This window comes from Metopolophium dirhodum, chromosome 5 (assembly GCF_019925205.1).
Source record: "Metopolophium dirhodum isolate CAU chromosome 5, ASM1992520v1, whole genome shotgun sequence".
Lineage (NCBI taxonomy): Eukaryota > Metazoa > Arthropoda > Insecta > Hemiptera > Aphididae > Metopolophium > Metopolophium dirhodum.
In genome coordinates, this window is record NC_083564.1 from 2,634,861 (window position 1) to 2,661,544 (window position 26,684).

The window sequence follows — 26,684 nt, forward strand, 5'->3', positions numbered from 1 at the left end:
ACACAGAACCGGCTCAAGAAAAAATAGTGAACTAGGCAAAATCAATTTTTTCCGCCCCTAACAATATAATATTATCAGTATATTGAAAATGCCACCCTATTACTAAAATGCTGCTTAAGTGCCTCCCTAGGCGTTGGCCTATGTCGCCTACCCCTTGAGCTCGGCTTGCGCCCACAAGTGAACCTTCTAGTCACAGGCGTGCGCAGACTTTTGGTTCCGGGGTGCACACTAAAAATTAGAGCCCACAATAATTTTAAAACAATTATAGATACAGATAAAAATGTTTTAAAGATATCAAATACACTAAAAATATTTATTTTATTTTATTATTCATTCAAATAAATATTACATAACAATATATAGTATACAATCTTATAATGATAATTGACGTTTAAAAGGAACATTTTTTTAATTCGTCAATAATTTCACTAATTTAATTTACACTTAATTAATATCTAGGGCCCTTGTCGTTTTTGGTGAAGGGTCCGGGGGTGCCCAGGCACTCCCGGCACCCCCTGTGCGCACGCTTATGCAGTTATGCTTCTAGTAGCCCGACTTCACTCCCATGCAATTAATAGTGTATCCGGCACAGCCAGCCTCGTCGAGTATTCGTGGAAAAATAATTAATATGTAAGTCAACCGTCACTGAGTGTGGAGATGCCGAAACGAATAATAATTAACAATCGTATGGCTAGATTCTTCCGTTTTAAAGGTGTTAATTATTTTAAAATGTATACATAATATTATAATGAGTGTTGTTGGGTTTGGGTAGGTATATAGTAACTACTAACTATAGTGATTGCAATTTTATTCGTGGGTATCATATCATGTGAAACGTTTGGAGGATAATATTATTATATTTTATATACACAATAACATTTTCAAATATAATTTTGTTGTCAAAAATGAATTTAACCTACTGTTGTAGTGTTGTATTTAAATGCCTAATAGTAAAATAAATTAGAGTAAAAATACCTATTATAAAACTGAATCGTGACAATATTTCTGAGGGCGAGTCGTTACGTTTTTTTCCATTACACCCAATATAACGTTCATTATATCGTTTAAAAATAACGATAATTTCATCATTTTTAAAATACCTACCTACCTTTAACTTTTCAAAATTTAAATTTTTTAAAAAGAACGTAACGACTTGTCCTCAAAAGTATCGTCACAATTCAATTTAATAATAGGTATTTTTACTCTAGAACCAAAATTGAGTGAGTTCTATTCAGACTGCGTAAACGCGTTTTGTCTATGTCGTACTATACGTGTGTAAGAGGGATACAAAATACAGTATTTAGATCAGTGGGTATAACGCATGCGGGTGTGACGTCCTCTTAATATACATTATGTATTATCCACGATTTAAGATAGTATAAATTGGGGATGGGAAAGAAAAGGAAGAAAGATACAAAGAAGAATCTATCTTCTAACTTCTTTATAGATCTTGGGGACAGATTTTCCGATTTTGATAACAGCGAGCTATCATCACAAAATGCTATCATCATCGCGGCTTAAGCTCCGTGATTCAGATAAACGTTATCAATCATAAAAACACGTGTGTTCAACACTGAACTAAATGTGATGTGATAAAATCTGCAAACATACAAACAAGTAGACAACTTACACGGCTGTACAACGTACAAGACTCTACAAGTACAAAATACTTCACTTAATAAATACTACAGTACAACATATTTCAATTTTCAATTAAAATTTTAATATAATTTTTAATATGGGTTCCAAACGCAAGTCCACCGTAAAGAAAAACGTAAGTAATTTATTATTTCCATTGATGTATGTTTGTTATTTGGCATTTGAAAACACAGTTTGATGCTAAAGCGAATTAGGTATTAACTTACTGTAATACAGTTTCAAACTTTTTTTTTATTTAAGAAGAATTAAATAGTTGCTTTGTTTTTTAAAAAATCATTATGAAGTTGAAACTTATAATTTAAAGTCTTACACATTTAATTAATGATTGGTTTATTTGATAAAAACAGAAACGCTTGAAGAAATTGAAGAAAACCGTGTATGAAGAACCAGAAGAATTGAAAAGAGCTCCACATTCATTTGTTATACATAGAGGACAAATCGGTAAAAGTCTATTGCAGTTGGTCAAGGATTTTCGAAAAGTTATGGAACCATTTACTGCTGCTTCATTGCAAGTAATTGAGTAATCAAGTTATTAATTTGAACTAGAGCTTAATACTCAAGACTCATGATTCATTGTTCAACTCTCTTTTTTTGAATAGGTTTACAAGAAAAATACAATTAAGGATTTTGTGGCCTTAGCCGGTCCTATGCATGTGTCGCATTTGTGCGTATTCACAAGCTCAGATACCGGAGTTAATTTTCGTGTGGCCAGATTACCCCAAGGTCCAACAATGACATTTAAACTTGTAAACTATGCTCTAAGCAAAGATGTTGTGTCGTCTTTGCGCAAACAAATGGTAAATCCAAAATTATTTAGTCATGCCCCATTGATTGTTATGAACAATTTTACTGGCGAAGGATTACATATCAATCTGATGGCCACTATGTTTCAAAACATGTTCCCTACTATCAATGTCACAAAAGTAAGAACAATATTGATCATACGTACTAAAATGTTAAATATTTATTACTTTTTTTACATTAAAACCAGGTAAACTTGAACGATATTAAAAGATGTGTTTTAATGAACTACAACTCTGAAACAAAATTGATTGAATTTAGACATTATGCTATTACAACCGTTCCAGTTGGCTTATCTAAAGGTGTAAAGAAAATTGTTCAGAGCAAAGTACCGGACCTATCTAACTTTGATGACATTGATGAATTTTTATTAAAGTAAATAGTCAATACATTCATATGAAAATGCATTAAATTGATTAATATCCTAAAATGTATATACTTAATTTTGTAGACCAGAACTATTGTCAGATAGTGAGTTCGAAGAAACTACAAGTTCTAATGTTGTTGTTCCGCAAAAATTGAACAGTCGAGGCAATATAGTAGGAACTCAGTCTTCCATACGAATGGGCGAACTCGGACCAAGACTCACATTGCAGGTAAAATCATAGAATAACAACAGGGTTTCTGTTCATTTTTAACCATAGTTAATTACAATTAATAATATGTTAAAACTGGTTTAGTTGATCAAAGTCGAAGAAGGACTCATGACTGGTGATGTGATGTTCCATGAATTCATTAAAAAACCAGACGAAAAAAAAGAGGAAGCAAAAGAGAACTAACTTTACAACTCAAGACATATATATATAGGTTAACTTGCATAACTATATAAAAATTAAATAATTTATATATGTTTTTATTTATAATACAATTATCAGTTTTTAATTATTGCTTTGAGATGTTTATTTAGTGAAGAATGAATATCACGATAGAAATAACTTGGTACGATCACGCAGCTTTCATACACATATTATGAATTTATGATATTGATACATATTGCATCTCATTACTTCCCGATTTAACAGGGCTGCAGTTCATGAAAAAAAGTGTCTTTAAGACCAAAACTGAAGGAAATTGGTTTGATAGATTTTAATTTTGATAACTGATTATGATTGATTAGCAAGTTTACTAGGTTTGAATAGAGGTGGTTTTTAATATTTCAAATATTGTTAGTGTCATGATGTATAATATAATTTAAAAATATCATATTTTTATTCATAGATATCACAGCTGAAAAAATAAAATAGATATTAAAAATTGCCTCTATATTACCTAGTAAACTTGTTAATCATTTAAATCAGTTTCAAAAATTTAAATCCGTTAAATACAGGACATTTTAAATCATATTTATAATTTACTTAGGTGACAACAATCAAATGAAGGGGTAGATAAATTTAGGTAAAGAAACCTTTGAAAATTATCAGATATAAATATAAGTACAATTTATCGACCAGTAATTGTAGTTATGCGATACATTTTGCGATAATGATTAACGATTACAAAAATGTAATCATGATTACTGATTATTTTGAAAAATGATTAAACGATTAATAACTAATTTAGTTTAACAATTTAATCTTAATGGATTTACATAATTTAACCATAAATTAATCGATTACGCCCAACACTAAGGGTAAAGATATAGTCCCTCAAAATTAGTATTTTATTCAAGTATTATTATCCAATCACATTAGACAATTTTTACTTTTTAAGTAATTTTTTGACACTGAAAATTTTTTAAAACTAATTGGATATAATCTATTAACATAATTAAAAAGAAAATATAAAGTAACTTTTCTTATACACATTAAATGTTTTTATTAAATCTATATAAATATTTATAAATCAAATAATTTATCTGCAAAATATTTTTCAAGTTTTAAAATTTCATTTTAATTAAATGTTGAGAAAACCTTCTCACTTCAGGTATTTGTTTAACAGTAGTATTTTATATTTTTAAATATTTAGTATTATAGGTAATTATATTATTATTAATTATCATAACTCATAAGTAAAGACCGGATTTAGTTTCACTAAAAATATGTCAAAATTGCAATGAAAATAATACAATAATTGTATAAAATAAAATCATCTAATTGTTTAAAAAAAAGTACAAATTGCATTATAAAATGTATTCTTAAAATATTACAAAATGTATAATTATTATTTATTTTCTTACAAACATGATAGACATTTACAAATGAATTAAAATATATAATTATGTACATTTTTAAATTGTGTTCCTTAAAATTATATCGTCGGTTACTTAAGATATGTTTATATAAAGAAAATCTTTCAACATCCACACTGGTTATTGGCTGTATTTGTTGATTCTAGATGGAGCTTTTAAGAAGGCTTTTTTTCCTAAAATAAATAAAATAAATAAATTAAATGTTCTAAAATTGTGAACATTTATAAATTAATACCGTTGTTAATTAATTTATTAATGTCTGGATATAATTTACAATTTTTTTCTTATACTCTGTTAACTGCATGTACCAAACAAGTAATATGAATTAATTTTGGATGAAATATTTTTAATGTCTTCGCTGCTTTCACCATATAAGTACCAGCATCACTTATAGGAATATTTACAGAAACAAATGCATAACACAAGTCTTCAAGAAAATTGCTCGATTTTTGAGATGTACTCGTAATAAGAAGTTGTTTTTTATTATTATTTCTTTCTAACACATTTTTATGTAAAACTGAAATTATATATTAAATTTTAAAATCTTAATTTAAATACATTTGTATAAATATAATAAAACATAAGTATAAAATGCAAAATTTACGTGTTTCAGAATGATGATCTAAAAAATATTTTATTTCTGATGAAACGTTTTTGTCACATACAAGACAATAAATAATTTTACCATCTGTAGAAAAAATTTCTTTAGATTTGTTATACGGAGCAATCCAGGACGATATTTTATTTCTTAAACTTGATTTTACTTTAGGCATGATAGTTATAGTTACATGAAAATATAAGAACAAGCTAGTACAATTACATGAAAGCAACTGATACTTACAATTTAATAATTGTCTTTTTCAATATACAGACTATTTTAAAAACTGTAATCGTAACGGGTAATAAATTATTGTTATCGATACCATTAATGACCTATGGAAGTCCATATCACCAGGTATATCTATACTTATCTATACCTTTATACTTCTTAGATAAAATAATCTAACCAATAATGAAAATCCACAATAATTTTATTATTTTTATACTATAAAATAAGTTAAGAAATATTGATTTGTACATTTAATAACGTAAAATATACAAAATTGCAAAAAATTGCAAAAATTGCAACATAAAATTAAATAGAAAGACTGCAATTGTGTAAACATTTGATCAAATTTAATTTATCTAAAATGAAAAAGAAGTTGCAATATCAATGAAATCCGGTCTTTACTCATAAGGAAAGCCAATAATTTGTTTTTACTATATTCATTTCAAGTATAAAACAATTTTTAATTTATTTAAGTACACTTTATAAGGATAAAAAAATGTAAAGAATAAAAAGAACCTCAAGGTCAAAAAAAAAATTAATGCGTATAAGAAAAGTTACTTTATATTTCCTTTTTAATTATGTTAAAAGGACGTGATACCCGCATATTTTGTCTTTGTCTTACAATGCATAACATAGCAAATTTTATGCTCAGCAAAACACGTGTAGCTGCGTTAATTTAAAAATTAGAGCAAATTGACCTCTTATAAAATCTAAAGGTAAGATTATTATATAGACAACCTCATGGGTTTTTTTTATAATATTTTAATTTTTAAGCGAGTTATGAGTACTTTAAGATGTATAAATAATTTACAATTTTAAAATACTTATAGCTCGCTTTAAAATTAAAATTAAAATATAATAAAAAACCTATGAGGTTTTCTAGATAATAATCTTACCTTTAGATATTATAAGAAGTCAATTCACTCTAATTTTTAAACTAATGGAGCTACACGTGTTCTGATTTGCATAGAATTTGCTATGTTACGCACTTGTAAGACAACACATGCGGATATCACTTCCTCTTAACAGATTATATCCAATTAGTTTTAAGAAAATACTTAAGGAATAAGGTATATATAGTCAAAAAGGATGGGTGATTCAAAATAGGTAACAAGTCTTGTTTAGAACATTTTATCTGAACATTGTGATGCTTGATTCAAATACGGAATGTATGGCCATATGGGATTCCAAACTAAGCTATATTATTGACTTGTACAGCATTGTTATTGACACATTGACCAGATTTTTAAAATTAAATTAGTTATTAATACTTAGTATACAACAATACTCATTATTCAGTACTAGTCCTTTAATTACTAATAGTCATGAATCATAATAATGATAACAATACAAATAATTCCTTATAGTAATAATAATAATAATAATAATAATAATAAAACAAAAATAGTACTTGAGTAGTGTAAAACGATAATTATCATCTTGGTTAAGTAAAAATATAATATTGTTTCTTTATCAATTTCTAATAAGTAATAACTGTTGATGAAGTTGTGTATATAAATATCAAAATATGTATTATTTTAAATATATAAATGGTGACAATTATTATAACACAATACTAGTACATTGTCGTTCAATTAAAATATTAATAATTTAAAAAATTAAAAAATTAAAAAATTAAAACTTATCAAAAAAAAATTGAATGTATTTTAAAATTTTTCAAATATTATTGAACTTAAATTATCTCTGGGCGGACTTGGCTATTTGCTCTTTCAAGACAAGTATGCTTTGTCGCTGTTCTGCGGGCAGTTTTGATATTTGTTCTTCAGTTAATTGTAACACTTGCATGATTAAAGCAGCCTAAAATATAACACAAATTGATTTAAATATTGTGTACTGTGCAACATATTTACTATTAAGTTATGGTGATTAGAAATTCAAATTACCTTTTCAGTATCTGTAGAAGATCCAGGTTTGGGCGGTTGTTGCACAACCTGTGGTCGAGCAGGTTGCTGAACAGCCTGAGAAGGCATTTGTGTTGCTGTTGGATTACTATTGTTTGCCCTGGGATCTCTTGTGTAAGTTCGAATATCCGAATCCATGGATACTGGTGCACGAGGGTCTCTTGACACTCTACAAATATTGCATGACAATTACTTAAAGATCATAATATTATTATAATTTTAATATGATTTACGGTAATGGTGGTGGAATAGAAGATTCAACTGGTACTGATGGCAATGGTTGAGTAATTGGTATTTGAATTGGAGGTTGTCTTAAATCTTGGTCCATTACACGGCCACGATTTACTTGTCTCAAGTCCATGTCTTCGACTAAATCATCCAAAAACAAAATCACAAAATAGTTTATTTATAGGTAGCACTAGTCAAATTTCATACCATGGGGCTGGACCATTGGAGGAATTGAAGACTTGGGTTGTGCCCACACATTGTTATCATTATTGGGCATATGAGGCATTGGATTGGCGGTCGCTGTTGTAGTAGCAGAAGTGATGGGTATTGGAGTGGCTGGAACTTGGTTTGAAGATTGTAACATGCTCTGTCAAATAATATAATTTGAGTACAATAAACTTAAATACTTAATTTTAAATTAAATAGGCAAAACTCCAGGGAAGAGCAACTTTAAAGACTAATATATTTTCATGTAGCAATATTGATAATAATCTTTTATTTTTTTATAATTACAGCAGCAACTTGAGGATCCACTATTTTCATTATTATTTGTGCTTGTAACAATGCGTATCCAAGCTGAGGATTCTGAAGCAACATGTTTCTAGCTTCAGTTGGATTATTCTATACAATATGTTAACAAGTTATGAGTTTTATAGTTATTTTGAAGTGGGTAGAATAATTTGTTAGTGTTACCTGAATGCATGCTTTCATTTGTTTCATGAGCTCATACATTTGTTCTGGTGGTAAAGATGCGACCGCAGTGCTTATGGCTTCTGGGGCTTTTTCTGCACTTACAGCTTCACCATAATGATTTTCCGAAGTAGGCATTCCCATCATTAAAGCTGCAATACATAATTGATTATATATTTTGATACTTACAATTTGGTTATTTATTAAGTGGTTACACTGCATTTCAAGTCTAGACTTTTCTGTACAAGCGTTGTCAACGCGCAGAGTACGTCCACCGATTTCATATCCATTAAGATTTCGCATAGCGCTAAGCGCAGTTTCTTGATCTTTGTACTCGCAGAATCCATAACCTTTGGGTTTACCCGTTTCTCGGTCATATACTAGCCTACAATGGTTAGGTAAAAAGTCAATAATAATAATTAACTATAAAAAGATTTTTTAATGTATTGTACTTGAATGATATGACTGGTCCTACTTCACTAAATATATCTTTCAACTTTTCTTCAGTGGCTTCATACGGAATGTTTCCCACTAAAAGGAGAAAAAAACAAAGTGGTCAAATAAAATATGTTGCACACAGAATTACATGAATATAAAAAAAAAAAACACTTACCGAAAACACTCCTCATAGATTTATCTAAAATGTTTTGATCAGTCATTTTCGAAAAGTATAGTGTAATTGAATGCGGAATGATCTACTGTTGGATATTTTGGAAGTTAAATTATTATTTTATCGCTGTACCAGTAAAATTTAAAATCGTATGTACTGTGTAATACAAAACTACTAACTAGAAAAGTAATAAAATATTTTTATCAGTTCTTGTATTCCTATTTGTAGATAATAATTTAAGAAATTTGTTTACTTCAAAGCATTTACAGTGTGACTATTACGCATTTTATAGAATACACATTTTTCTAACATCGGTAAAGCTGAGTACATTTAAATTTTAAAATGTAGGATTAATTATTGGACTTCAGTTATGGAATTTACCTCAATAAATTGTAAATTGTAATTTATCGCGTGGACATTGACCGTCCAAGGGATTTCCATTTTACAAACTCGGGGAACACTGATTGACAACGGACGTCATCGTCATGATCACCATCATAGTATAAGAAATTCTTAAAATATTTTGTCATGATGATCACTTTTAAACGGTTTAAAGATTAATAGTTCATGTTTCATGAGCACGGCCATCCACCATCGATGGGTAAATACTAAATCCTTAGAACATAATATACTAAAGAATATAGGTAACTTATAATAATTCATATTGTAATTTAATTAGGTACCAAAAAAAATATAACTTTTCAAACACTGTATCCAGAGGCCCTAGGGGCACTGGCGGGAGAATGTTTTAGAATATCTATAAAGTTGCGGACCAGTTTGTGTAGTTAAATTTGGCATGTGAACTACCGCTTTAACGGAATCAGAAAACCAGAATAGATGCATTGTAGATCACAAAGATTTCTGTAAAAGAACATAAGATTATCAATAGACATATTTCTACAACATATTTTATATCATTTATGGCAATCGTCAATTGTCGACATTCGTCGGCGACAAATTAATAATTCTAATAATTTCAGTAAACAAAAAAATAATAAACCATCAATATAGACGGATAGTTCGTTAAGCCGTATATAATGTAATTTTTAACACAAACTCGCACATTTCGTTCTGATCGGGTTATTTTTATAAAATATTTCGATACTTTCAAGTTTCAGTTCGGAGCGAGATGAAGATGGATGAAGATAACTGTTTCTTCGGCGACGGCGGCATTCTAGCTAAGTTTCACCGGAAGAGTCGATGTTTACGCGTAAGTACGCGCATATTATTACTATTTTACATTTACTTTTTAGACTTAAATTAAATATTTATTGGCTATTTCAATCTGTTAACTGGCCAACTGTGTGACGTAGAAGCATTTATACGTATAATCCCAAAAGAGCAATGTATAAAATACACGAGGCCGAACGCAGTGGCGTCATTTCAGTTTTTATTACTAGGGCAACTTTTCACTGCTTTTCTGACAACATTTTTTTCACTCAGATTCTCATAGCATAGTGCCGTAGTGTTTAAGGTGGGGGGGGGGGGTAAATGTGCCAACTTAAGGTTGATACAAATATTAGATTGGGGCAAATGCCCCAGTTGCCCCACCCCAAATGACGCCACTGGCCGAACGGTCCAATTGTCTAAAGCGGCCGTCTTCGTTTCATCACGCAAAGTTTAATAGGTACGTACTAGAGTACATCCCGGTCCTATAAAAATCGGTTCGGCCTAGACCAAATATTTACGACATTTTGTTGAACCAGATCAGACCAATTCCTAAAAAAAAATTTTCAACCCAAACTAATTTTGAACCATGCTTACAAAAATTTTTTATGAGCCCGGACCAGCCCAGCTTGAATTTTTGTTTTTTTTTTAAACCAACCCGGGATCATAAGTTTTTAATAAAAACCCGGACCAGGAAAAATATGATTATTGAGTAGGTACCCAATTATGCCTACCTTTATGTTGATGGCACACTGGCACAGTGTTATCCGCGCATCGTACTGACTACTGACTACTAAGTACTAGACAGTAGACACAGGTATTATTTTCGATATTCGACAGTAAACAGTAAACACGAAACAACGTTTATTTTTATAATTATTTCCTGTTTTGATGAAACGTAATATTATTATTATTATTATTTTTTAATAAACTATAAGGCACGACGAGCGAATGGCCGTATTTTAAGAAACACGAACAAATGCTATTTATAAATCATTATAAAAAAATTGACAAATAATACTATTTTTCCAAGTATATAAATTGATTAACCCAGACCAAAGAAATATCCATTATTAGGTAGTAGGTACATTTTATAATATAAAAAAGACCGGACCGGACCATACCCAGTTATATTAAAAAAAATATACTAACCAAACCTAAGCCATTATAATATGACTGTGCCCCGAACCGAACACCTAAACCAGGGGTCACCAAATGGCGGCTTGATGAATTTCAACCAGCCCGCAGATAAGGAGAAAAAAAGCAATTTAATACGTAAACATGAATTATATTAAAAAAAATTCATATCCCGACTCACCAACGAACACTTTAAAATAATGATGAAGATAGCGACCACAAACCATAACCTCAACTTAAAGCAGCTAGTTGAGAGCAAGATCTACCATTTATCACATTAAAAATATTAATTCATAATTGTTTCACTTATTTATTAAATGTGATTCTATTTTCATTAGTTTTAGTTATATAATACGTGTATATTTTTTTTATTAAGAAATAAAATAGTTTTGGTCAATCGGCATATGATAATAAATATTATTTACTTTGAATTTGTATGACCCGCGAGAATTTTCCAAATTCTTAATGTGGCCCTCGGAAAGTATTAATTGGTGACCCCTGACCTAAATCAAGAAGATAAAATCATTTTGACCCAGACCGGACCTAACCCGGATCCGGTCCGGGTTGACCCGGGACCGGGCTGATCTCTAGTACATACCTTTTTGCATATTATACTATACGCCGGGTATCAACTTAGGTTAGGTTATTAATCTTTATATTTTATATTCACTACTATACACCTACCAACCATATATTTTATTAGCATACTTGCACCTTTTTTAGTGGAGTTTATATACCCTAGATGGCTAGATATAAGTATTTAATGTTTTGCAATTATATATTTTACTATAATTATTATTTTTCATTATAATATAATATAACAATACACTTTAAATTAAATTAGTCGTTATCATGGCATACAGTCTTATCAACATTGACAGACTACTATCAATTTTATTAATATTTTATTATAATATTACGTTTAAATTCACCGGCACAAGGTGCAGATTGCTTAATTAAATTAGATAGTAACCATCATTACTAAAACAAAATTAAAACTATTTCAAGGGAGGCACTTCAATCAAATTCTCTATCAGAGGACGAGGAACCCAATAGCCCTATAGGCTATAGCTATAATATTGAGGGGAATCCAAGCCTTGTGTATAGCCGTATAATAGGGAATAACTATAGTAGTTACGAATTTTATTTAATCTTTCACTGAACTCTTTATAAAATAAATACTTGGTTAGGTTAGGAAGTGCAGTGAAGATTTTCAGAACTTTATCTCCAATCGTTATAATTCATTACAAACCTGTAAAGCTGAAAAACATAAAAAAAACGTCCAATAAAATTTGTTTTAATTTTTTTTTAATCTTCTGTAATAAATCAACTATTAAAGATAAAGTTCTGAAAATCTTCACTGCACTTCTTCTAACTAATGTGAGTCTACCAAGACCCCAAACAATAAAATTCGTTCTCCAGTTTCGGAAATCTACCTCGCTAAATGAAAATCTAGTGAAAAATAACTCTTTTTTTTATCTGTGAAAAATTAAATAATTTTTTTTACAAAGTTTTATTTCTCAATGTAGTTTTAGGTTTTGATAATCCCTTTTTAATAAGTTATTAACCAACTTTCTAGCTATCATAGTTTAGGAGAAAAGTTAAAAAATAGAAATTTTGGGAGTCTAATGTGAATCTAACAAGACCTCAAACAACGAAATCCGCTCTCTGGTTTCAGAGATCTATATCACTAAATGAAAATGAAACATTTTTTGTGGGGCTGTTCATTAGATTTTGTTGTAATTAAAAAAACGAATAACTGTAGATATTTGAAAATTTCACTGAATGTTTAGCATTTTCTATACACGATAAAATTTATAAAATAATTTGACCTTTTTGAGTTGTTTACGAACATAGTCAGTTTCCAATAGTTTTCAAAAGCGCCTAGAAAAAAAAGATAAAAATTAAGGAAAAACGGGAATTTTTACGAAAAATCGGTTTCCCACAAAATCGATTTTGGTTTTTGGTGTAACTCTAAAACTAATGAACGTATTATACTAGCAACGCCAGCCGACGCTTGACCTTAGAAAACGTTAGTGACTGAGGTCAACCACCGAGCCATACCAGGCCCCCCATCAATAGTGAATAAATATTGCAAATTATAGATCGAAGACCGTATATTTTTTATTTTAGATTCTTTTAAATTCTGAGCGGAGCGATGAATGTATTGATTTTACAATGATGTGTGTTTTTTTTATTTTTATTTTTTATTTTTGTATCTGTTTACACGATTAGTAGTTGAAATAATGCTTCGATTTTCAACTTCAGTATCTTGTTCGATGGGAAAGTGAATCTAGTTGGTACTTTTGGGAGGTCAAAATTTAAAATTCCCAAAAGTTTTCAAAAGCACCCGGAAAAACAAAATAAAAATTAAAGAAAAACGGGAAAATATTTTGCCTTCCCCTTGACAAATTTCTGCGGACGCCCTTGCTTACTATACAAGCGGGTTAGTAGTTAGGTACATAAGTACATCAATTAGTCAAGCTATATAATATATAACTGTTAGGTACATATTATGATTAAATGTATTGATTATGACCCGGTCGAGAATTACACGCATTTATAATACATCACATTATATTTTAATTATTGTTGATCGTATAAATTGAAGTGTTTATCGGTTCAATGGATTATAATTATAGTTCGTAGCACAGTACACGCTCATGCTTTGTGCGGTGTTGTAATCTTTGCGTTTCTGTTGGATTTACGTTTGTTTGGTGAATGAAAACATTTTGTTTTTATATATTACCTATAAAAGAAAACCGCTAAATGGCGACATCACCGCGTAAAAGAGTGGTCATTGTCGGTGCGGGTATTGTCGGTGTGAATTCGGCGATGGAAGTTCAGAGGAGATATCCGAATTACGACGTGACGCTGATTGCGGACAAGTTCAACGGAGACACACTCAGTGACGGCGCCGCCGGATTGTTGCGGCCGGACACGTACATTTTCGGTCCCAGCTTAGAAATCTCTCAGTGAGTTTACTTTCCATAATTATATTATCTATTATATAAAATCAAAGGGCCTATCTGATGTTCCTTATGCAGTTTTTGACCAATTGGCACCACGTTTTTCACACATATTAGTTATATACATATATAGAGTTGCCATTGGCTATAGGAAATAAAAAAGTTAGCACTTGGGAATGACGATAAATAAATTGAAGGACAATCTCTGAAGGTTGTGGGGAATTATTTGGAAAAAACCTTGATTATTCTTATAATTATATGTCACCTGTTTTAGGGTAGGCACGTCTAAACATTTGTACGTAGGTACCTACCCACATTCTACTAACAAGTAACAACGTGACAAAACACCAAAAAACATTGTTTAACGCACAGCTTTGGAAAACTGACTCTTTTGCAATTATATACGATCTTATTTTTATAAATTTTTTTTTTGTCTTGCGTACTTATCGCAAATACAAATAAATATATTATAAACTACTGTAATTTTAAAAAGCACAAAATTACATTGCATATTGCATAAAACATGCACAGATAAATAAATAAACGTGATAAAATATGACATTTAAATTTGTCTGCAATATATTATAATTTATAAGTATTTTTAAATTTTGATATTTTACATATTCATGAATACAGCATTCGACATATTCTAGAACAGATAACGTATAAGTATAGTCCTGATCATATACGTATATGATCTATGGTATAGTCAGTATGGACTACAGATAATGTTTAGGTTTGATGATAAGGGAAATTATTATTGTTCTGGTATATATAATACGAGGTACCTATGTCATAGATTGTGCAATACAATTTTAATTTATAAAAAAAAAACTATTTATAGTTAAACTATAGTTTTTATTTCACTAAGATATTTTACCTATACTTATATTTATTTATATTTATTTTATTAGAATTATTGCAGTTATAGTCATGGATATATTTTAATGAAAACTTCACGTTTTTATACCATGAGTCACTCATAAGTCATAATATTACATACCTATACATTTATAATTAGTAATAACATAATATTTTAAAAGCGAGACAGGTACAGGGCAGTGTTTCTTTTACTTTAACATTTATTTAAGTTGAAATTGATTTTAATTCTTTTATAAATGTGATTGGAACAGTTCTTATAATTTACTCGACTATATAATTTAATTTTTTTTATAGGCGATGGGTCAACGACTCTTATAGTTTTTATAAAAATCTATTAAAAAATAGGGATGAACCATATGGCATAAATGAAGTTTCTGGTTACATATTTTCGACTAAGAATCCAGATATTACAAAAGTAAGTAATAATAACGCATTATAAATTATCATATTCCTATAACAATGATTTAATATTCGTCTAAATCTATGATAAAAAACAACGTTTGAAAGTTAATATATATATTTAATATTATGTACTTACTTATTTTGTATGTACTAATGCTAGAACCATTACATGAACAATTGTTCACCAGACTTCAGAGAAGCTACAGATGAGGAATTAAAAGAGCATTCGTCTGCTGAGAATCAACCTAAACTAAACTATGGTTGCTTCTTTACGTCGATAGTCATTGAATGTAAACTATTCTTACCGTGGGCTTTAAAAAAGTATGGATTTACTAAAATATAATATATACCTAATTATTTACCATATAAAAACTTGAAGTATGTCAGACATTGTCAGTCATAAACTTAGATCATATACTAGTATATGATCTAAGGTCATAAAGTTTTACAACCAATTGAATTCAAAAATAATAATTTTTATTTTTTTGTTATTTATTATTATTCGAATATGAAATTGATATATTTTTTCTTATAGAATTAGCAATAATGGCGGAACTATTATTAACCGAAAAATCGAATCTCTTGAAGAACTATGTGGAGAATATGATATTATTTTTAACTGCACTGGGTTCAGAGCCGGAAAATTATGTAATGATGTAAATGTATTGCCTATTCGTGGACAAGTTATTCGGGTAAAATATTTTTATTACAATTTTACAACACATTTAAAGTTTATATTCAAAATAGCTTATTATATAACATTTCTCGAATTACATTTAAATATATTACTGAAGTGGCATATTTATAATTGTAACTCTATCTATAGTTATAAAAATAATTTTTTTTCCAATAACCTTTTTTATTCTTATGTTCCTACACATGATTCAATAAATAATTTATTTTAAAATATGTAGTATAATACTCAATCATGAAATCGAATAAAAGGTATTTCAACATTTTAAATTTGTATCATTATGTTGTAGGTCAAAGCTCCTTGGGTTGACAAATTTTACTATCGCGATTCCGACACATATATAATTCCGTCAATAAGTGACGGGACTGTCGTACTAGGTGGATGTAGACATTTTGGCAGTCATAACGAGCAGGAGAATGAACGCAACACAGAAGAAATACTGGAAAATTGTATTAGTTTATTGCCATCATTGCAAGAAGCGTTAAAAACTGACTACAAAGTTTGGGTCGGGCTTAGACCTTATCGGAACAAAATTCGTGTAGAAACCGAATACATAAATGATACTGTGGTAAGTTCTCAAATTTAAAATACACAGCATTATCTTATAAAGACCGATAATTCTTAACTTGAGACGAACCGTTAGGATGTAGGTACATATTATAATAATACCGGATTCACTTATATAGATATATATAATTTTGTTTAGATTGTACACAATTATGGGCACGGAGGATACGGAGTAACTTTAGCGCCTGGAACAGTGAAATATGCAGTTGACTTGTTGACCTCAGTTAACAAATGATTTAACAACATAATGCAATTACGTATTTGGTTATAGTAGTATAATTTATTATACTATAGTATATTTAGTAGTCACATACCTAATATTAGTGATAATGGTTGGCATGTACTATGTAATTGTTTCGATTAGTTTAAAGGTCTGATTTAATTACGGCTGTATTCTTGTGATTAATCAAAACATACTTCATTGATTATTTCAAAAATGTAATATTCTTCAGGTAGATTTATTTTATTATCGATGATTGTTAAAATACCAGTGTGTTATTGAGTTTAATATTAGATATAAATATTTATAATATGTTAAATGTAAATTTCAATATTTGATATTCATAGTAATTAGGTACTATTTAATAAAGACATTTGGACTTTAGGAAAAAAAGTATACAACAAATATCTATCGAAATTAATTATCAAATTTGCTGTTTTTATTGAAAGTGTTAATTAATAATTAATTCCTCTACATCATTTCTAAACACCATTAGTAAAAGTAATAACGAACCGTAACAACGTCATTATTATATTATAGTGTAGGACGTAAGTACTTATGAGTGTTTCATATCATTTATTTTATTTGTTACGGGCATCACTGCCATATTTGTCGACACCATGGTAACAAACAATTGCTTGACGATTACAATTATTTTTCTTTAAAAGATTATGTAAGTAGACAACGTATGTGTTTAGGGAAAATCAATACGTCCAAATTAAATTCAAAATAATGCCTATCATTGTTAAAGACTTTTCTTGGTGGCAAACTGAGTGTAAATTGTTTATACAAATTCAAATTCCACACATATCTCAGAAAAATGCTGATATTCTTACGTCTAATAAATATTTAAAAGTAAGTGCTACTGCAGTGTTATTTATATGGTACTAAATAAAATCGTGGGTAATTACACAGCGTGTCATCGTCTTAGTATAGGCGGTATATAATATAAATACATTATAAAATATAAAATATGTAATAGAAATAGCTGGAAAATATAATTTAAATTAACTATGCAAAAACTTTCGTTCTAATCAATATACCATATAAAATGTTTTAAAAATTGATAAGAATTAAAATTATTAAATATTTAGTTAATTATATCTGTCGGTTCTTTGATCTTTCTGATACATTCTGTATATTTTTATATACCTGCAGAGTATACAGGACGTTTATGTTAACAGCAAACACTCATTATCTCAAAAAGTAGGTATTAATGTTTTTGATAGTATTTTTTGAAAATGTAAAGCCATTACTTAAAAATTATATTTTTTACTATTTATATCATTTGAATGACATGATGTATTAAAAAATTGTAATATCATATACCAAAGTACATTTTTTTTTTCGAGAATTCGATTTATATAATAATCAAATTTCTAATGAGTAGTGAATTAGTTATTCGTGTACTTATTTAAAGTATTGAATGTTTAAATGTGACAAATTGAAGATATACATGCGGCCTGCACCCTGCCAAATGTTGATTCACTATTCTGATCATGTAAACTCTAGATAGATACTTACCTACTTATAACCAGCATCCGGATATATGATCAAAGTATGATGCTAATACGGTAAAAAACATATAAATATTCTCTTGAAAATTAGAAAAATATGCAAAAATAATCAAATCAAAATCAAAATATACTTTAGTATACACATTGTTAAATTTTAACAAGGGCAAGTTAGGAAAGCTCAGTGAGCGTGCTAAATTCTTAGTTTCTAAACGTAAATTAATATAATGCAATACATTAGTATTATTGTAAATGCTAAATACCATAGTGCACTCACTCATTCACTGATCTACAATACGTATAGGGCTCTGTCCTTGGCGAACTGTATGATAGTCATGTCGATTTTTTTGCTATGTCGCGTTATGTATTTAGACAGAATGTTTATATATTCTTAAATGTACTTATTTCCATTTTTGTTTTTAATTATTATGCACCTCTTGGTTCTATTGTACTATTTATTGTTCATTTAATAACTTATAATTGGTTTTTTTGTATAATTTATTCTTTATTCCCTTTTTTCTATTGCCATACTTACTAATTCATACTTTCTTAAAATTGTTATCCTTATATAGATAGCTGAAACTCTACTCACAATTATTGTATTTTGCTAAAGTGTTTAAAACCCAACTATTAGACATAAATAAATGAAAATAAAAATACGTATTAACTTGAAATTCGGAATAGTGGTTCCTTTAATTACTAGATGTGCGATAAAAAAGGATTATCCGAGATTCACATTTTAAAGATGTGTTCAAACGGGGATTTTGAGATTCACGATTTTTCAATTTTTTTTATTTATTTTTAATATTTTTTTGTTTATATAAATGGTTGGCGGTTACCTTCGGATACAAATTTTAATAGTACCTAATAGAAGAAATTCGTCCTGACTGGCAGATTCATATTTTTCTAAGTTATGAGTATGAAATGTTGTTAGTAGTTTCTTTTTATGCTGTAGAGACCTACTAAAAAAGATTTTCTAAAATTTGCATTTTAAAGAGGTCATCAATCAAGATTATAGAGGTATCAGAAAAGTATATCTGAGGATATTTTCTTATCGGTTTGTGTAGGCACTTACCTCAAAATCAAAATCAATAATAATAACCCTTGAAATATTCTCAAATATGTAAAAAAACTTTTTCTTGTGACCCGAATGAATCATTTTCATTTTTCACTGCCATTTTACTTCATTCACTTAATGCAGGTATTAAAAAAATATAAAAATCTGGACTCTACTTATAAATAATTAACTACTCATTCAAAATTCAATTTTTATGCATCCAAATAAGAAGAAAAAATATTATTCTGTGATACTTATATATGAAATTAAAAACGTATGCTGTAATTTAAAATCTTAGAAAATAATAGGTAAAGATAAAAAAATGTTAAAAATGTTTTGTAATGATTTAAACTAATATAAAAAAATTTTTTTTAAATGATAATACTTTCTAAGATAATTAATGTTTACTGTTAATGTAATAGGAATCCATGCAGTATATTATCTAATCATTATGTATAATTGTTACACATATAGATTAGTTGTTTACCGCATATTTTTGAAGCAATTCTTTGGGATGAAATAAACGAAGAATGTAGTAAGTGTACGTTTGATAATGGATGTGTTTTATTTGAGTTACAAAAAAAAAAACAGTGTTCATTGGGAATGTCTGACACTAAAAAAATCGAAAGAGGAGTTGAAAAAGTTAAAATGTGAAATTTTGAATAACATCATCGAAGAACGCCAGAATAAATCTCAGCATAAGGCTGGTATGTATATTACAATAGGTTTTGTAAAATTAATTGTAATATAAATTTGGTAGACGTAGGCGTTTCGTGTTTTTTACTTTGAAGAATATAAACGTTTATTTTAGTATAACTAATTATATGCTATTCAATATTGTACACTGCAGATATGATAACATAATAAGTCTACTGGATTATGGCCGTGTATACTGCTAGGTACTATTTAAGTAGGTACCCCTCTATTATAAAAAATAAGGATGGGTGAAATTCATATTTTCACAAACTCAAATACAAATATTGAAAATTCTAGATTCTAGATAAATTATATTTAAGAATAATAGTATTGATATCGGACTTGATTTTTTCAAACAGTTAAAAGTATGAACGTAAGAGTTTGAAGTACCTATTTGATTTAGAACTTTGAACTGTTCGAATTTCTTGAGATTCGGCGTTTTGAGATCAATAAGTTTGAGAATTCATCTTTAATAAAAATCCAGAAAATCACAACATTAGATTATAACATAAATAATAATCAGATAAATCAAAAATGCTCATTTTTTAATTTAATAATAATTAATAATAAATTATCATTGAAAAGTTATTAATTATTACAATATTACCTATACGATATACCTAGGTAATAGCAATTCAATAGGTATAAAATATATATTATAATAACCAAAAGCTAAAAAAGCAAATATACATTTATTGGCTATTATTATTATTATTAAATCTATTTCATTCTTCAATATTCACTAAATTACCGAACCGTTTCTTTATATATAAAAAAAACATTCAATTACTCAGTTAATTATTTTATTTATATTGTCTTTATAATAATCATTTATTCTTATTGTAAAACAAAATTAATCATTACATATTGTACAATTTAAATAAAAAAAGGTGGGTAAGTGGATGTCACTCTGCTGTTACAGGGTTACTGTAATGGATGGTGTTAAATTTGAATTCAATGATATAATATCATTGTATAAGAAAAACGATTCTGAGCGAAAACGGTCAGTCAGCCTATGATATTACCAAGTATATTTGATGATATTATTGTGAATAAAGTAATTTATATATAACCTATTTACGTGGAGCCTTGTTTAAATTTTCTATCCTTAGCTATAAAAGTTGAACATTTCATAAATTTTTAACTACAAAATAATTATTAAACTTTAAATTTGATAAATTTTGTCAAAATTTGAATTTTAAATGCTTAAAAAAAAAATTGTGCTTATGCATTTTTAATATTTTTCAACTGCTATTGTAACAATATATCAGGAGCCTTGCATTAAATTTTCACGCTTTTTTACACAACAAATAAAATGTTATTGATATTTATAGAAAAAAAAACTAAAAATATTGAAAACTAACCATGTCCGTAAACAACTCAAAAAGAGTCAAATTATTTTCAAAATAAGTAGAAAATGCCAATATAAACTTTTAGTGAAATTTTCAAGTATCTACAGTCATACGTTTTTTAATTATAACAAAATAAGAAAATCGTTACATGAGAAATATAAGTGAATATCAGTAATATAAGTCAATAATGTTGTGAAAATATGAATTTCAAACGCTCATAAAAATTTAATTTGACTTTCTTGTAGACATTTTTTTTTTTTGATAAAAGTAGACAAACTTATGGATAATCTTGTATGTTAAATCTTAGATTTAAAAAGAAAAATTTTTATGAATTCTCAACTCAAAATAATTTGCCTATTTTCGTGATTTTTTCGTATTTTGTCAAGATTTGAACTGTAAATGCTTATAAATATAAACCGTGACTAAGGATTTTTAATATTTTTCAAATGTCATTGTAACAATATAGTAGGAGCCTTGTATTAAATTTTCAAGCTTTTTTACCCAACAAATAAATTTTTATTGACATTCATAGAAAAAAAGCTAATAAAATTGGAAACCAGAAAATGTTTCTAAACAGTTCAAAACAAATAAAAATATTTTGAAAATCTTATCGTATATAGAAAATGCAAATATAAACGACCAGTGAAAAATTCATGTATATACGTTCATTTGTTTTAAAATTACACCAAAAACTAAAATTCGATTTTGCGTAAAAATTCCCGTTTTTCTTTAATTTTTATTTTGTTTTTCCGGGTGCTTTTGAAAACTTTTAGGAATTTTAAATTTTGACCTTCCAAAAGTACCAACTAGATTCACTTTCCCATCGAACAAGATACTGAAGTTGAAAATCGAAGCATTATTTCAACTACTAATCGTGTAAACAGATACAAAAATAAAAAATAAAATAAAAAAAACACATCATTGTAAAATCAATACATTCATCTAAAAGAATCTAAAATAAAAAATATACGGTCTTCGATCTATAATTTGCAATATTTATTCACTATTGATGGGGGGCCTAGTATGGCTCGGTGGTTGACCTCAGTCACTAACGTTTTCTAAGGTCAAGCGTCGGCTGGCGTTGCTAGTTCCCGGATGGGTGACCACCCGGGTTTTTAGTGACGAATCCTCGCCCCACGTGCACGTGTTCCTCAACTAACCATAATCCCCCTACAAAATACTAATTTTCTATGCTTAAGATCAACAAATAATAATAACTATTGGTAATTTTATAATGTATTAGTCGTAAAAACAGAAAGAGACCGATTAGCTGTCAAGGAACAAATAAATTTTGAAAACAAAGAACACCAACTCATTCAAAGTATTCGTGACGAAGAGAAAGAAAAAGTTTTGAAAGAGTTGAGTACGTGGAAATCAAAAACAGAAATTATATACGATAAAAGTATGAAAATTATGTTTATGATAAATAATAACAATTTTATGATATTTATTTTATATAGTATGTAGGTTGTGTATGATAACAGTATAAACAGAATATATTTTTCCTTCGAGGAGCCATTAAAATACATACAACTATAATGGCCGACAACGATCACTGGAGTTTATTAGGGTGTTACTAAATGTATAATGATAATATATTCTAACAAAAAGGGAGGGGGTTTGAATTGTTCGACTGTTTAGCCACCCTTAGTATATATTGTATATTAAAAATTACATACAAATTGCAACAATAATTTATTTTTGGAGTGACACAACCCCATTTGGTTCTGTCAATGGATCTAAGGGTACTTTTTGTATGTTAAAAAATATTTTGTATTCAATTTGAAATAAATATAACCTAAGTAGAATGTGATATTATAAGTAAATTGGTTGTTTAAAAATATTTACAATGAAAAGAAAGAAGAAATAAACATGAATAACAGTTCTATGCAACGATAAAACATACGCGTTAAGATCGTTTGATATTTATTTAAGAGGACGTGTGTCTCCGTCTTACAAATGTACAACATAGCCAAAAACTATTTTGCGCGTAACAATTTTACTCCCTCTGTATTTATAGTAGAATTACCATTCCACAAAGCATCGGAAGAACTTTGTCTGTGACTTAGTGTTTTTATTTTTTGGATAACATAAATACAATTAAAGTCATCAGTTTGAGAACATAGGGTTTTTTTATTTTTTTTTTTCATTCAACTATTAAAAATGATTGGTTAGTGTTATCAAAAAATTAAAAACTAAACCACAGTAAGAGTTCTTCTCTATGCGTTGTGGAATTTTAATAATTCTACTATAAATACACAAAGTGTAAAGTTGTTACCAGCAAAACAGTTTTTGGCTATGTTGTACACTTTGTGCGACGGAGACAACACATGTGGATAGCACGTGTTAGTACGTCTTAATATTTAATATACAATTTTTGCGTGTATTTTATAGGAATAAATGAGAAAAATAATAAAGACATTTTTTCAACGGATCAACCGATTAAGATCTACGAGATAGAAAACACACCGACTGAATATATAGATCAATTGCCAAGCCCTAGAACTTTTAAAACAATTGAGATTAATTTCACACCGAGACACTTTACTACTCCGAGTAGAGAATCGACAAAAGCTGACGAGCAAGAGGTAAAACTTTATGCATAGACGCCTGATGTATATAGTAATAATATTGTTGTGTTATTATGTTTATAATGTACGATCAATGTGCAACGATATAATATGACGATCTGTTATCTATACACTGTAGTGGTTACAAAAGCAGACGGCCGCCAGAAGGGCTGCAGGGTTTGTGGAAGAAGACTTGAGACCAGAAGAACATGACCCGGAATGGTGCTTGCAAAAAGGAAAGTGAGTAACTTATTATACTTATTATTAGTGGCATAGGATAACTTAGAAAGTTGGATACGACATTAAGACTGAGTCATTACTCATTCAAAATATTATTGAAATTTTTTTTAATTTTAATAAAAAAAAATAACACAATATGAATAGGTACAACTTTTTATTCACTACTTTTTAATAAATATTTTTTTTTGTGGACAAAATATAAATAATTGGTTCCTACCTAAGTCATTATTTTATTAAATTAGTAAGTTACCACTTATTAGTTACTTCTTACAAAACAACTAAAATACTAAATTGTCTAAATATTTTGTAATGTAAGTATCAATATTTGATTTATTTTTTTGACAGTACATTTATGACAGAACTAAATTACATTGGAGCTGTAAGCGCTTATTCGCATGGGATAAAGTTGAGTCCAAAAATGGCTACATTGTATTTGAACAGATCTAAAGCGCACATTCAAATAAAAAACTATCACAAAGCCGTCGAAGATACAACAACCGTAAGTAAACAATATGCAATAAATTTAGATCTTTTATATAGTATATAATATCTATAATAATATATTTAAATATATAATCCACCGTGTCCTGACCGACTGATCAACGTAGAGCCTAAACTATGATAGCTAGAGACTTGAAATTGTTATGGTGCCTTCGCACCATCATATAAGGGTGCATTAAGGAAGGATTTTCCACAATTTCTCATTTTAAAGAGGTGACCACACGAGGATTTTAAGATTCGCGATGGATATTTTAAATTTTGTTTTATTTATAAATGGTTGGCATTACTTGGGCAGATGAGGTAAAATCATGCATCAAATCGTCGCATTTACATGGCCTTGGTCCTCGAGGTGCGATCAGAGAAACTATAATACCCATCTTAAAACTAAAATATGTATGTTTGTAGCTTATTTGAATACTTAATTGATCTTGACGAAAATCTCAGAGATTGTTTTTAGAAATATTCGAGGAGTAGTTTAAATCACGTTAAAAATATACCAAGTAATAAATCCAATTCGTGACATGTGGTTACCTATGAGCAGGCGTTGGAGTTGATGGTTCCGGCGGTTGATGGAAACGTGGGTTGGCGAGCCGAGGCGTATTACAATCGAGGCAGGGCGCTGATCGAACTAAATACCGCACACTTGGCCGTCGATGAGCTGAGGTTGGCTTTGACATTGGCGCCAGACCAGGCCAACGTTTACGGACCGGAGTTACAGCGGGCCATGAACTTGGCTCCGGTGCACGAGCGGGAGCTGAAGAAGACTCGAGAATTGGACTTAAGTAACGCGCCTACCGTTTGGTGCAAATAAAGAATTTTCATTATTATTATTAATATTATTACTCCTTATATGGCTATATCTTTATTACATACTTTGCTTGTAGAAAATAGATAAATCGTTAATGAATATTTTGTATAGTTTTATTATTCTATGAATTCTATTCAAATTTATAATAATACATAAAATGTTCAACTACTGTAATGTTACTTTTTAGCTAGGATTCTATCATGAGTATTAAATATACATTTTCTATACCTATTTGCCAAATTTTTGTTTTTATTTGAGATTGTTGGAAAGTTATAATTTTTGCTTAAGTAAAATATTGAATTGTTTTAATCTTATATACCACTCAGTTTAATAAACAGGTGTTTTGTAAATACCTAATTTTATTTTATACATAACATTATGAAACAAATTTGTATACAATTAATGCATTACTTGTTATACATTATGTACAACAACATAAAGTTTTTATAGATTATTTTTGAAGAGAACAATTTCACTGTAAAATGTTCTCAGATAAAATGACGTTGTTTGACAAGCAATTACCTAGGTACTTATTATTGTCGTACTCAATTCTTTGAATTAAAATCGTGTTAAAGAAAACAAAACTTTCTAAATATATATATGTATTATGATATGGTTAGTATTAATATAAGTTTTGTTTATATTTTATTATTTTATAACTTTGAATATAATATTATGGTTTCTACCTACATCTTAAATGTTTTCGAATGATTTTATATTTAAACTATGAAATAAAAGTAATTAAAGTTTTGGTCAATGCGAAAGTGGTATGAAGAAGACCTTTTAATTTTAATGTACGTTAAAATTGACATCCTTTTATGATGGATCTTGTATAACTAATTTACTTTTATAGATAATAGTGGTAATACTGCAATAGGTAGGTATAGTTTGAGTTTAAATTATGTTTACAATATTTAATCATTTATGAATAAATTATAATAATTATTCTTCAATGGTTCAATGACATAGCCTACAGGTAAC

At 28.7% G+C, this 26,684-nt stretch overlaps 4 protein-coding genes across 6 annotated transcripts; 3 read left to right on the forward strand and 1 right to left on the reverse strand.

Moving 5' to 3' along the window:
- Positions 1-1,591: 1,591 nt before the first annotated feature.
- Positions 1,592-3,342, forward strand: LOC132944499 (protein Peter pan). Its single transcript, XM_061013870.1, has 6 exons — positions 1,592-1,774; positions 2,007-2,171; positions 2,259-2,582; positions 2,651-2,835; positions 2,912-3,056; positions 3,141-3,342. Exons 1-6 carry the CDS (start codon positions 1,739-1,741, stop codon positions 3,237-3,239), a joined length of 954 nt encoding a protein of 317 aa, XP_060869853.1. The 5' UTR covers positions 1,592-1,738; the 3' UTR covers positions 3,240-3,342.
- A 3,643-nt stretch (positions 3,343-6,985) lies between these two features.
- LOC132944497 (cleavage stimulation factor subunit 2) lies at positions 6,986-9,196 on the reverse strand. Of its 2 annotated transcripts, XM_061013866.1 has the most exons (10): positions 9,181-9,196; positions 8,931-9,105; positions 8,770-8,848; positions 8,533-8,702; positions 8,321-8,469; positions 8,141-8,248; positions 7,835-7,994; positions 7,633-7,768; positions 7,382-7,568; positions 6,986-7,295 (listed from the first exon to the last, which is right to left on the reverse strand). In XM_061013866.1, the coding sequence occupies exons 2-10, from the start codon at positions 8,974-8,976 to the stop codon at positions 7,176-7,178; spliced, it is 1,155 nt and encodes a 384-aa protein (XP_060869849.1). In that variant the 5' UTR covers positions 8,977-9,105; positions 9,181-9,196; the 3' UTR covers positions 6,986-7,175. The 2 variants fall into 2 exon arrangements, with proteins under 2 accessions (XP_060869849.1, XP_060869850.1); XM_061013867.1 differs by lacking the exon at positions 9,181-9,196 and having other exon boundaries at positions 8,931-9,120.
- Positions 9,197-9,632: 436 nt separating this feature from the next.
- On the forward strand, positions 9,633-17,328 carry LOC132944498 (D-aspartate oxidase). Of its 2 annotated transcripts, XM_061013869.1 has the most exons (7): positions 9,633-10,137; positions 13,990-14,206; positions 15,377-15,497; positions 15,645-15,805; positions 16,020-16,176; positions 16,468-16,746; positions 16,885-17,328. In XM_061013869.1, exons 2-7 carry the CDS (start codon positions 14,001-14,003, stop codon positions 16,978-16,980), a joined length of 1,020 nt encoding a protein of 339 aa, XP_060869852.1. In that variant the 5' UTR covers positions 9,633-10,137; positions 13,990-14,000; the 3' UTR covers positions 16,981-17,328. The 2 variants fall into 2 exon arrangements, with proteins under 2 accessions (XP_060869852.1, XP_060869851.1); XM_061013868.1 differs by lacking the exon at positions 9,633-10,137 and having other exon boundaries at positions 13,863-14,206.
- Positions 17,329-17,536: 208 nt separating this feature from the next.
- LOC132944496 (dynein axonemal assembly factor 4-like) lies at positions 17,537-26,393 on the forward strand. Its single transcript, XM_061013865.1, is given in 8 exon segments — positions 17,537-17,820; positions 20,011-20,115; positions 20,117-20,243; positions 22,828-22,986; positions 23,979-24,172; positions 24,294-24,394; positions 24,740-24,893; positions 25,437-26,393. Coding segments are annotated over 8 exon segments (1,233 nt in total). The 5' UTR covers positions 17,537-17,697; the 3' UTR covers positions 25,707-26,393.
- The last annotated feature ends 291 nt before the right edge of the window (positions 26,394-26,684 follow it).

Excerpts from the sequence above, each read along its gene's own strand:
- LOC132944499 (XM_061013870.1), top strand. The coding sequence starts at position 1,739 with ATGGGTTCCAAACGCAAGTCCACCGTAAAGAAAAAC. Across the intron at positions 2,172-2,258 it reads TTACTGCTGCTTCATTGCAA|GTTTACAAGAAAAATACAAT; the intron begins GTAATTGAGTAA and ends TTTTTTGAATAG. Across the intron at positions 3,057-3,140 it reads GACCAAGACTCACATTGCAG|TTGATCAAAGTCGAAGAAGG; the intron begins GTAAAATCATAG and ends AAACTGGTTTAG.
- LOC132944497 (XM_061013866.1), bottom strand. The coding sequence starts at position 8,976 with ATGACTGATCAAAACATTTTAGATAAATCTATGAGGAGTGTTTTCG. Across the intron at positions 8,849-8,930 it reads ATCTATGAGGAGTGTTTTCG|TGGGAAACATTCCGTATGAA; the intron begins GTAAGTGTTTTT and ends TTCTCCTTTTAG. Across the intron at positions 8,470-8,532 it reads GTCTAGACTTGAAATGCAGT|CTTTAATGATGGGAATGCCT; the intron begins GTAACCACTTAA and ends TATGTATTGCAG.
- LOC132944498 (XM_061013869.1), top strand. The coding sequence starts at position 14,001 with ATGGCGACATCACCGCGTAAAAGAGTGGTCATTGTCGGTGCGGGTATT. Across the intron at positions 14,207-15,376 it reads CCCAGCTTAGAAATCTCTCA|GCGATGGGTCAACGACTCTT; the intron begins GTGAGTTTACTT and ends TTTTTTTTATAG. Across the intron at positions 16,747-16,884 it reads AATACATAAATGATACTGTG|ATTGTACACAATTATGGGCA; the intron begins GTAAGTTCTCAA and ends AATTTTGTTTAG.